The following is a 12,642-nucleotide window of genomic DNA, read 5'->3' as shown; positions in this document are numbered from 1 at the left end:
GGCAGTTACAGAGTCCCAGGGAAATGTCAAGGCTGGGGTGGGGGTGGGGACTCAGTCAGCTGCCAAAACCACCAAGGTGGCAGCCAGTGCTGGGACACAAGCCTGAGAGACAAGAGAAGGATTCTTGTCTTGGCTCTGCCTCCAAATTCCTGTGGGCTCCAGGGCAAAATAAAACCCTCTCCGCTCATGCCTGTAATCCCAGCCCTTGGGAGGTGGAGGCAGGAGGATCAGGAGTTCAAGGCCAGCCTTAGCTACATAGCAAGGTCCAGGCCAGCCAAGGCTATATGTAAGACTTTGTCTCAAAAAAAAAAAAAAAAAAAACTAAGACTTCTCTGGACTCCCATATTTTTCCATATTACAAAGGAGTCATTAGGAATAGAAGACCCTTGGGCTAGGGTCCAGCTTCTATCTATAATCCACCTCCGTAGTAAAGGTGTTTACCTGCTATGCACAAGGCCCTGGGTTCCAGCCCCAGGATGATTTAAAAGTGGCAAGGGGCTGGAGAGATGGCTCAACAGTTAAGAACACTGGCTGCTCTTTCAGAGGACCCAGGTTCAGGTTGTCACACCCCCATAATGGCTCACACCCATTTGTAAGCCCAGTATCCAGACCCCTTCTTCTGGCCTCCTTAAGCACACCTAAACTCGGTGCACAGACATACATGGCCATACACATAATTTTTTTTTTTTAATTTACAGAAAAAGAGAAGCCAGCAGATAGCTCAGTTAGTAAAGTGCTTGCTGTGCAAGCCTAAGGACCTCAGTTTGGCTCTCCAAACCCCTGTGAAATGTCCAGGTGTGGTGATTGTGTTTGCATGCATACCTGCAGGCCAGAAGAGGACACCAGCTTTCATTTTAGATGGTTGTGAGCCACCATGTGGTTGCTGGGAATTGAACTCAGGACGTCTGGAAGAACAGACAGTGCTCTTAACTGCTGAGCCACCTCTCCAGCCCAAGATTCAATTCTTTATGTAAAAATAAAGGAACATGCTCAGGCTGTAACCCCAGCCTGGGAGGCAGATGCAGGCTGAGCTCACTGAGTCTGAAGCCAGCCTGGTCTACACACTGAGACCCTAAGAAAAAAAGAGGAGGTGAAGCAGGAGAAGGAGGAGGAAGAGGTGGCTTTAGACTGAACTAGATGTAGTGGAATACACACGTGTAACTCCAGCCAGTTGGAAGTTCAATTGTTATCCTCAGCTATTTAGGGAGCTCAGGCTAGCCCGGGTTGCATAAAACTCTGTCTCAAAAGTCAGCACCAACATACACATTCACACACCTGGACTAAGGTAGAGACGGCCTATATTTCATGAAAAAAAAAAAAGTTTGTATTTGGGTTTATGCTTTGCATCACAATAAAAAAAATCCTTTTAAAATTTAATTTAGGGACTGGGGAGATGACTCAGCAGTTAGGAGCACTTACTGCTCCTGTAGAGGACCTGAGTTCGGCTCCCAGAACCCACAGCGTGCCTCACAACCAATCCAGTTACTGCAGTTCCGGGGAGAATCCAACCTCCACAGGCACCAGGCACACACGTGGTGCACATACATACACAAAGGCAAGACATGATATGCAAAGAATAATTTTGTGTGCGTGTGTTTTTTGTAGTTGTTGTTTTTCGAGGCAGGGTCTCTCTGTATAGCATTGGCCGTCCTTGAACTCGCTCTGTAGACCAGGGTGGCCTCAAACAGAGATCCATCTGTTTCTGCCTCCCTGTGCTGGGATTAAAGGCGATTAAAATACAGATAAATGTATTTTGTGTGAAGGATTGGGGTTCGTGGAGGTCAAATGACAGTCCCGGGACTTGCTTTTCTCCTTCCATTACAAGGCTGCCACGAATCAAACTCTGTCACCCGGCTTGGCAGCCAGGGCCTCCATCCATTGAGCCACCTCAGGAACCCAGAAACTAAGTTCCTACAGTGAGTTCAGAAAGTTTGCAAAACCCTGCACCACGCAGACCTGCCTCTCCCAAATCCCTAGGAGATATGTGATATTCCCTGCAGTTCGGATTAAGCTCTTTGTTTTGTTAGCTTGGGTTCGTGAAATCCTCACCACACCCTCAGAACTGTTATGATTCCCATTTGACAGATGGTGACAGACTAGGAGAGAGCCCAGGCTGGAAAGAGGTCACCCAGCTGGGAGGGAGAGGAAGGGGCGGGGCCAGTCTCTCCTGAGCCTGCGCACTTGATACCTGCCCATTTGCCCACTGGTTCCGCCTCTCCCGATCTGCTCCCACCTACGCCGAACGCCCAGAGCCAGCCAGTCCTCAGAGGCCCCTTAGAACTGTTTAGCGCATCCTCCTTACGCCCCAGCCAGCGGTACTGTGTCATCTCCCCCTTTTGCTGGCTAGAAAGCTGAAGCCTCTCATCCGAAAACAAAAAAGCTGCAAAGTCTCTCCAAGAATCCACCATGCTACCCCTTCCTCCAAACTCCCTCCTTGAGAAGCAAAGAAAGAAGGCCAAGAATGCGACCTTGGCTTCGGGCTGTCCTTCAAAAGAGTGCTTGACAGTGGCCAGGTGGTACAGGCCTGTAGTTTTTAGCCAGGTACTTGGGGAATGGAAGCAGAAGGGTTGTGAGTTGAAGACCAGCCTGGGTAACTTAATGAGATCCTAAGTCAAAACGAAAGTAAGGCTGGCATAGTGGCTCCTGCCTGTATTACCCGCACTAGAGAAGCAGAAGCAGGAGGATCTCTGTGAGTTACGGGCCAGCCAAGAATACATATTAAAGTAAAGGATTGAAAACGTCATTCAACCATAGAGTGCTTGCCTAGACTCACCCAGTGAGGGGCTGGGACAGTGGCTCAGTGGTAGAGCCCTGCCTAGACTTCCCCAGTAAGGGGATTGGTGCTCTTGTGTTCTTGGCTACCATGCACAAGGCCATATATTCACGCCCTTAAAAATCCTTAGTATCTGGACGGCAGCACACTCTCCAGGCCTGTTCCCTTTTCTGCAAAAAGGAAATCATAAGAAGTAACATGCCCACACAGCCGTGGTTAAGTCTCAAATTAGGTAGTACCTGCAAGTTTCTTAAAACAGCAGCCCATACCCCTCAGTGTTAGGACATGCTCCCAGCAGCCCTGTGTGATTAGACCATTTACTTCCAAGTTTGTTTCATGAAAATGAAATTCATTGTATTCATTCACATTAAGTCAGAAATTAGGAAAGTTAGGCTCTGTCTGCCTATTATTATTTTTTAATTATGATTTATTTTCACGCATGCGTGTGTGTGTGTGTGTGTGTGTGTGTGTGTGTGTTGGAGATCAGAGGACAACTTGCAGGAAATGCATGCAATGCAGGAGTCATTTCTCTCCTTCCACAATGTGGATCCCAGGGATCAAATTCAGCTTCTCACGCAGGTTAGCAAGCACTGAGCCTTCTCATCAGCCCAGACATGGACTTCTTAACACTGAATCACAGTTTGATCCTTCACAGGGTTTGAGTGAATGGAACATTTTCTGAATTAATAATATAAGACTCAGAGAGGGTAAGGATATAGCCAAGTCACCCAGTATGTAAATGACAGAGCCAGGATTCAAGCCCAGGCTTCTGTGTGTCCAGTTTGAAGCCCACCTGTGCACCAATGAACTCCTGCCTACAGCTTTGTAGAGACAGGAAAGGGTGAAGCTGCCCTTCTCCATTGTGGTGTGGGTGGCCCTGGTTCTGGATCCTGTCCAGACTGGGTAACTGTCCCCCTGAAAGCACTGGTGTGGCACAGATGAAAGGAGAAGGTGCAGCCCCCTCCACCTACCTCTGATTGGGGCCTTGCAATCCCCCAGGATTTGGTGCTTGGAAAGCTGACGTTGGGTTGCTATGGCGATGGGTTTGGGGCGGTTGCCATGACAGCAGAACTAGCCTTGGTTTAAAAATATCTAGGAGGAGGTTTGTGTTTGTGTGTGAGTGCTCGACCGACCATGCTGTTTTGTGTGGGTCCAAACGGGAGTGTTTGGGAGGGCTGGGTGGGACAGGGGCTGTAGGCCCGACGTGGGCAAAGGCGTGGGGGCTTCTTAACACACAGCAATCCAAGTGTGCTGTGCACCTGCCACTGAGTGGCCCTGAAGTCCAGTCATTGTGTGTGCCAGACTTCGCTGGTCCTGTATGGAAATGTGCACAGTGCCCAGGTCATGTTAAGCTATAAGGAAGGCCACTCAGTTTAGACTGCCCATGTCACTGACACGTATGCCTTATGTAAGTGATGTTGTATGTTTCTTGTGGCTTTGGTCATGTATGTGGAACTTCTGGAGGGGTATGGGGGAAGCAGATTTGGAACTGTGAGTCTAAATATGCCTACATGGGACGTACTCGGATATTAGGTGTCACTGCTTTGATATTAAATCCACATCTGTCTGTGTGTGTGTGGGAGCCTGTGCTGTGGTTTTGGTCTGAATGACTGAATGTACATTATAGGTGTGTGTGTGTGTGTGTGTGTGTGTGTGTATGTGTGTCTGTGTGTACACCAGTGTCTCGGTGGTCCCTTCCTGTCAGTCTTTCTGAATCAGTGTGAAGCGTGTGCCCCACAGGACTTGGTATGTATGTTAGAAGAGAACTTCACATGCAACTCCATGGGTGTTGGAAAATGTCACCTGTGTAGTGTGGCTCTGTGAAGTCCTAAGGTGTGGATCTTAGCGCAACCTCAGTATTTCCCTGCATCCCCTCTTGCCTCTTCTCTGTCTCCATGGCAACCAGCTCCTCAGCTCCCTCCAGGAAGATAGAGGGGGAGGATCCAGACTGCAGTGGACCACAACCCCCTCCCATCCCCCTTGGCTGAAGGGACAATGGGGGGAGGGGACAGATGGGCGTCCACCTCATCCACCCCAGGCCATCTGCTGCCTCCACTGTCCTGGGGACCTGAGAGCATAGCATGGGAGGGGCAGGTAGGGTAAAGTAGATCCCAGTGCCACAGACCACCCCCCCCAGCTGCCATAGTTACTCCTTCCTGGACCCCTCTGGGGCTAAACCTCTTGCCTCTGACCAAGCTAGAAAGGGAGGAATCCCTGGAGACCAGAAAATGCATATATCTGAGAATACAGTATATTGGCAACAGCCCACTCTGAGGAAGTGCCTCCTGTGGCTTCAGGTTCTGGAATTAGGCTTGTCATCCGTCCAAATCCCAGTTTTCTCTCTGTCTAGCCATGTGCCCTTGGAAAAGCCTCTCTACAGCCCACTCTGTCATCTGAAAATCGAAATTTTCTAACAAGTGACCAGAATGATAACACTTACTCTACAAAGCACGGAGGCTGTTTGTTCCATGCTGTGGACTGGGGTCCAGAGCAGTATCTGTCACTCGGTGGGTGGGCCCTCAAAACTGTCGATGGGAGCAAGTGCCAGTTGGCTTCTGGGACAGCTACTTGCTTAAACTGGATTTTAGTTCTGAGATCCGGACAGCAGCCTGTGTCCACTCCTCATGGAGAGATGATGATCCAAAGGGGAATTTCCTCGCCGACAGCCAGGTGACATGAAGGAACATCTCTTGTTTCAACCAAGTGGTATCAGAGCCCTTGCCATTGTCTCCTTTTCTTTTTTTCTTTAGGTTTGTTTGTTTGTTTGTTTTGCTTTGGTTGCTGTTTGTTTTCTTAACAAAGGGTCTTACGTTTGTAGCCCAGTTTGGCCTCACACTCAAGGCAATTCTCCTGCCTCCTCCTGTCAAGTGCTGGGATACATGAGTGAGTGCCCACACTTGGCTGTTCGGGGTGTCTACGGCTCAGTGTCCTCATCAGTAAGACAGAGTAGTAAAAGTTCATCTTATCGTTGTTTCCCAGTGGGATTCGGTAAGAATCCCCTAGAACCAAAAGGCAGCTAGGGATGCTGTGCACATCCCCCTAATCCAAACACTTGGGGGATGGCGGCAGGAGAATCAGAGGTTCAAGGCTGGCCTGAACTACATAGTGAGTTCAAAGCCAGCTTGGGCTACTTTACACTCTGTCCTGCCCCGCCCCTCCGCAAATAAAAGGGTGAAGGGTAAGGAAGTAAGGCGTGGAGGAGCCTCGCAGTCCTTATTATACCCTGCGGGGGGGGGAGTCAGGTCTCTCGCTTCCAAGTGGTGGGCGTAGCCAACCCGGAGACCGTGGCCCAGGCTTCAAGGGTGGACCAATGGGCACGCCGAAGGGCGTGGCCTTGCCAGGCATGGGCGTGACCTTGCGCGGATGGGAGGGGCCAGGACGCTGTGGGAGCCTAGGCTGAGAAGATGCTCGGGCCAGCAGCCACCACCAGCAGCCCCGTCTCCGCTGCCGACCGTGCCCGCCGCCCCCCGGGCCCCCACTAGCGGCCGCCTTCGCTTCTTATCTCCGGCCCCCCGTCCTGAGCAGGGCCTTGGGAGGGGGGCTCGGCCCTTCGCATTTGTGGGGAGCCCCCAAGAAAGGATACAGGGAGAGTGTCCTGTCTCCTCTGCACCCCACTGGCTCAGCCAAGTACTCGGCTTCGGTGATCTTTGAAAGCCCGGACCCCACCCCTCAGTTCTCCATCCCAGACGCCCCCCGTACCCTCTCCACCCTGCTCTCCTTCGCCCTCCCAGCTCTGTCAGCGCTCTTCCCCCCCCAGCCCCCTCCCGCTTCCCTCCCCGCCGCTCCCCTCCACCCTCCCCGCCCCCCCCCCCCCCCCCCCCCCCCCCCCCACCATGAGGATGATGGCCGCCGGCGCGGTGCACGGCCTCTTCACGGCCTCCGCGGCCCCGCAGCCGCCGCCGCCCCCGCCGCCGCCGCCGCCGCCGCAGCCCCAGCCTCCCCAGCAGCCGTCGCCGCCGCCACAGCAGCCGCCGCCGCCGCCGCAGCCGCCGCAGCAGCAGCAGCCGCCGCCCCAGGCCCCCCCCATGGAGCCCGAGGCCCCGGATTCCCGCAAGAGGCCCCTCGAGACGCCCCCCGAGGTGGTCTGCACCAAGCGCAGCAACACGGGAGGTGAGGCAAGGCTGCGGGACCGCGGCGTGGGGCGTGGGGGGGGGGGAGGAATCGCGCGCCGAAGGGGCCATCGCCGTCCTCCATCATCCCCCCCCCATCCCTGGCTGGCAGGTGCAAGTGCTCTGGGGAGGGGAGGAGCACCCCTACGCGAGGAGCTGTGGACCGGACGGACCCCTTTCTCTTGTCGCCGAGGCCCTGGGGGCTGAGAGCTTTGTCTGCGACGAGAGGGGCTGGGGGGGAGGGGGTGGTAAGTGTCCTTGTGGTGTCTGAGGGAGCCGAGGATGAGGGGTGTGGGTCCCTCCTGGGCCAGTGTGTCCTTGAGGGGTGTGTGATGTGACCCTTTCGGGGCAGGGGTGTTTCCTCGGGCTTGCGTGTCCCGGTTGGGGGAGGGGAAGGAGTAGAGACAGGCCTGTGGACCAGGAGCTTCTGAGCCTCCCTCCCTGGGGATGTCCTGAGCAAGGGTTGTCCCGGAAAGGGGAGGGTGTGGACAGTAGGCAGGACCATGCACGGAGACCGCTGGGTGGGTGTGTTGGGTGACATGGAGGAAAGGGTGGGTGTGTAACTGGAGGGGAAGGAGATGGAAGGCTAGCTAGGACAGGTATGTATCTGTGGTGGGTCCTGGAGGGCCTGGATAGGTGCCATTAAGAGAGCATGGATAGGACAGGGTAAGAAGGTGTGAGGATAGGTGTAAAAGACAGCTGAATTCAAGACCCTCCAGGGTAGGTGTGTGACGAGGGAAGGTATGTGCTTGTCACTCTGGAGGGGGCTCTTGTACCGTGACACACAAGTGCAAGGGGGGGTGTGACATGCAAGGGGGTGTGGAGGGCGGCAGAATGGATGCACTCCGGCTTTGAGCCCTGAGAGTGCGTGTGGATCAGGGAAAGGGTGGGGGGGGATATCGGTGTGTATAGGGTGGAGTGGGACCGGAAGAAGCTGGTATGTGGATGTGGGATGTGTGTGACAGGGAAAAGGGTGTGGGTGTGACTCCACTGAGGCTAGGGCCGGGTGTGACACATGGAGGTGTTCGGCAGTGACATCAGAGGGGAGTGTGTAATTGGGGGTGCTGGGGTTACGAAAAGGGAGAGCTGGGGCTCACGCTGCCTTGAAACCCCACTGAGGGTGTGTTCACAAGGAAATCAGAAAATGGAGTTCCGGGCGACTGGGGATATCCGCCTAGGACACGGCGGAGTGTGGAGAGCCAAATGTGTGGAGATGTGGAACACGGGGAGGTGTGTGGAGAAAAGCTGGGTGTGTCGCCCCGGAGATGTGGGAGAGATGCAGGGTTTAACAGCGGAGGGCGTGCGTGTGTGCATTTGTGTGTGAGGCAGCTCACCGTCAGATACCTCAGAGACGTGGAGACTACACAAAACCGAACCCTCTGTGTGTGTCATCCTGGAGAGGCGTGCATATGAGAAAAAGCAATGCTAAGCAGGGGGCTTGAGATGCTTGATGATAGCGGCTGCAGGAGACAAGTAGGACATGGGAGAAGGGGGTCCCCAGAGCTCTCTGCTCTCTGATAGGAGGGAGACCCCAAAATCAACAGCTTGTCCCTCACGATCCTTCTGTCTAAAATCCCCTCTTCGTCTTCTCTTGAACAAACAGTGAACATAACCTTCCTCCAGCCTGTCTCAGCAGCAGTCAGGTGCCCGCTCTCCACTGCCTCCCCTGGGCCCCCACCTCCTCCTGTCACCCCAGACCCCCTCACCTCCACCTCCAGCCAGGTTCCCTTGGATGCATGGGAGGGTGCTCAGCAGAAATTGGAGGAAAGGGAAGTTGGGGGAGGGGTGGAAGAGAATTTCCTGTCCGTCTTCCTGCACCCACCCCCAGCACACACATGAAAATGTCCAAAGCCGACTTCCTTTCTTCTTCCTGCCATGCTGCTGTTGCCAGTCCCAGTAAAAATCAGGGACCCAGATTTGGCTAGGCGACACTTTACAGTGAGCGGCTGCTAATGGAGGCCACTTCCCTTCCGTGCTTCAGTGTGGTCCTTATGCCACCAGGCAGGCTCGGAGAGCTGGGTGAATTTCTCCACACAAGCCCCTAAAGAGATTATTTGAGGTGTCTTTTTACCAGGGAGGGAAACTGAGGCTCAGTGAGAAGAAACAGCTTGTCCAAAGTCACAGGACTCCTAAGTGGCAGATCTGGAATTTATTGAACCCTGGACTGATTGGTCTCAGGTCACGGAGACTTAACCACTGGGATTTCGTATTTCCTTCTACAGTGGCAAAACTAAGTGGAGTCTTCAGGAACCATAACCCGCAAACCCTTTCTCACGTCCAGACCACGTATGGAGAAACTGAGGCCATGAGATACAAAGGGGTAGTTCCCTATTGAAAGGAATGCCCTGGGGCAGGGCAAGTGTTAATGACTTTGATCTCAAAATTGCTGGTTCCTTTCTATGGGGACAGTGGTGGCCGTGAGATGCTTGATCCGATCCCTGCACCTTTGTAAGCTTCTGTGTCCCCAGTTTCCAAACACAGACATGACAGTAACTACACTGATGATGCCGTAATGGCTAGCGTCCCACTCCCCCAACATGCCATGATGAAAAAACAAACAATAAATTATAATAATGGCTAACGTTTATGGAGCCAGGAAGTATTATGGGAAGTGCTGAACACGGATCATTGAGGGTTTCCAATCCTGTTAACCATCTTTCAAAATGAACAACTGAAGAACAGAGGGTGTTTGGAAACATGGGCATGATCATTCAGCTGAGAAGTAGAGAGGCTGTGATTTGAACTCAGGATGGCGGCTTCGCTGTGCGGGCAGACTTGATGTTGAATGCCCTGTTCAGAGGATGATTTTGAGGTGCAGAGTGGTGAGGGCCTCTATTAGGGCGATAACAGACCAGACTGCTGCCCTCCTCCTTGTTCTTAGGGGCAATGGGAAAAAGAGGAGATATGGCTGGTGTCTGGACACCTGGCTGGCTGACAGATGCCATTGGGAGAAAAAGGAGGTATTCGGGGCAAGAGAATTTCAGTGAAGAGATTGGAAGAAAATCTAGCTTGGAGAGTTATTTGAAGACATAAAAGAAACTGCCTGTAATCCCAGCAATGGAGAGGTTAAGGCAGAATGATTGGAAGTTCAAAGCCACACTGGGCTACATAGCCAGACCCTGTCTCAAAATCAAAAGTAAAGTAAATAAACAAATAAAAAAAATGGGGCTTGGGAGGAAGCTCAGCTGTGGAGCCTTTGCCTAGAATCCCCTAGTGGGGACTTGGGCACATGTCACAGTGGTAAAGCCCCTGCCTAGAATCCCCCAGTGAGGGGCTGGGGTGTGGCTCAGTGGTAGAACCCCTGCCTAGAATTACCCAGTGAGGGGCTGGGTGTGTGCCTCAACAATCAAATACTTGCCCAGCATGTGCAAGGCACTGAGTTCCCTACCCAGTACCAAGGTTTGGGGAGACTTAAGACTGTCCCCAGAGAGAACCTCAAGGTGGCCCAGCAGGTACAGGTGCTTGCTGCATATGCCTGGCCATGTGGATGTGATCCCTGGATTCCATGTAAAGGTGAAAGGAGAGAACCACCTCCACAAAGTTGTCCTCTGAGCTCCGTGCACACAGCGTGGCACACGAACCCACACATACATTCTGCACACACAATAATAAGAAATAAATTTAAAGGAGGGGCACCTATAGCGCAGACCATGATATTACTGGTACTTTCACCTCAACTACCCCGCCACCTGCAGGCACAAGATATAAGTCACAACCCAGGAGGTCTCCACCCAGATCTCAACTCCAGTGTCCCTTACCCCTAACACAAAGAAAAAGTCACCAGGACAAGAGCCCTGGAAGGATCGAAGGCTGGAGAGATGGCTTAGCAGTTAGAGTACATGTTCTTCCTGCAAAGGATCCGGGTTCAATTCTCAGCACCTACACAGTGGTTCACAACCAGCTGTAACTACAGTTCTAGGAGACCCGGTGCCGCCTTCTGACTTCCGAGGGCACTAGGCACGCATGCTGTGCACCTACAATGCTGGCAAGTATTTTTAAAGATTCATTTTATGTCTCCAAATATTTTGTATATCTGTGCACTGTGTGCTTAAGCAAAGTACTTATACACATTAAAAAAAAAGCCATGGAAGGAAATCTTGCAACGTTCAAAGCATATCATTGCCATGTGTTTGGATGTCAGCAAGTAATGTCAACGCTCCGAGCCTCAGTCTCCCCTCTACAGAATGGGGACTGCTCAAGATAAGCTGACCGGCCTGCCTGGTTCTGTCTAGTTACTGAAATTCCCTGTGAGAGCTAGGCGCGGTGACCCATGACAGAAATCCCTCCTGGTGTACATGCTGTTTCTGGGCATCCAAACTTTTGCTGGCTTGTACTGTCACTAATGAGCCACCTCCCCGCCCCAGCATGGCTCGCAACTCTGCCACCAAGAACCTGGAAGACTAATTCCTTTTTATTATTTATGTATTTATTTATTGGTTTTTCAAGACAGGGTTTCCCTGTGTAGCTCTGGCTGTCCTCGAACTCACTCTGTAGACCAGGCTGACCTCAAACTCAGAGATTCACCTCCTGAGTGCTGGAATTAAAGGTGTGCACCACCACCAAACTAGCTAATCTTTTTATTTTTAATTACTTTAATTATTTCAAATTGTGCATGTACATATGCTTGTATGTGTGGGTGCCATCAGAGGCCAGAGGTGTGGGACCCCCCTAGACCCAGAGTTACTAGCAGTTCTAAGCCAACAGGTGTGGGTACTGGGAACCAAACTCCAGACATTTGCAAAAACAGTATGTGCTCTTTACTGGCTTGCTTGCTAGCTCTTCAGTCCCAGAATGATAACTTTTTTTTTTTTTTGGTCATTTAAGTGAGAGTTGCCCTGAGGGGGCTTTATCCTCGCTTTTTGTTTGGCTTGGCTTGTTTATGATCATATTACATTTATGCATTCAAGTGGAGGGCATGTCAGGTCAGCTTGCGGAAGCTTGCTCTCTCCTTCAGCAGGATGGGTCCCAGGCATCAAGCTCAGGTCACTGGATTTGGTGGCCAACACCTTCATTTGATAAGTCATCTTGCCAGCCCTCCTTTTCCCCCTTCCTCTTTTCTTCTATTTGGTGTGCTAGGGAATTGAACCCAGGACCTCACATATATGCTAAGCAAGTACCCTACCCCTGTGCTACTTCTCCAGGCCCTGACCCCTCAGTCTCTCTAACAGCACCACATCCTCAGAATGGTAACCTGAACAAGCTCAATCCAGACAGGATACTTTTCCACACAGACTGGCACATGATCATTCATGGAGGCACCCCAAATGCCTCGACATCCCAACCCCTCTGCGTGTCTTACCCTGCCACATCACGCCCTCGATGTGTCTTGGCTTTCCCCAGTGACAGCTTCCCCCACTCCCCGGCCATGTTTCCAGTGACATTCCCAATCTAGCACCCTGGCCTCCTCTTGCTTTCATATAACAAGTCAACTCTCCCATTCCAGCTCCTGCAAGAACAGGCACCCTGAGGATCACCCCCCCAGCTTTGATTCCCGCTAGACATGGTAGAGGGGTCAACCAACTAACATGTGTGCTTCTTTGATCCCATGTCCATGTGTGACATGTGTATGTGAATGTGTGTGTGTACATGGAGGCCAGAGGATGATCTCCAATGTCCTCTGCTAGCCCGCAGGACAGTCATAGGACTTTCTGTCTTATTCCCTTGAGTCAGGTTTCTACTTTAGTATCAGTCTCACTTATATTTTGCCAGGCTGACAGCAAGCAAGTGCCAGGGCGTCTTGCCTCCACCCACCCACCACAG

General features: G+C 52.2%; 1 protein-coding gene across 1 annotated transcript in view; it reads left to right on the top strand.

Moving 5' to 3' along the window:
- Positions 1-6,760: 6,760 nt before the first annotated feature.
- Nova2 (NOVA alternative splicing regulator 2) overlaps positions 6,761-12,642 on the top strand; it is a 32,595-nt gene continuing 26,713 nt past the window's right edge. Inside the window, exon 1 of the mRNA XM_055615452.1 lies at positions 6,761-6,883. Within this exon, the coding sequence (XP_055471427.1) occupies positions 6,799-6,883 (85 nt within the window). The 5' untranslated portion in view covers positions 6,761-6,798. The remainder of the gene's footprint in view (positions 6,884-12,642) is intronic.

The sequence above is a fragment of the Psammomys obesus genome, unplaced genomic scaffold, assembly GCF_907164565.1.
Source record: "Psammomys obesus unplaced genomic scaffold, mPsaObe1.curated_primary_1811, whole genome shotgun sequence".
Taxonomy (NCBI): domain Eukaryota; kingdom Metazoa; phylum Chordata; class Mammalia; order Rodentia; family Muridae; genus Psammomys; species Psammomys obesus.
Note: the sequence above shows the minus strand (reverse complement) of the source record. Positions and strands in the feature narration are given on the sequence as shown.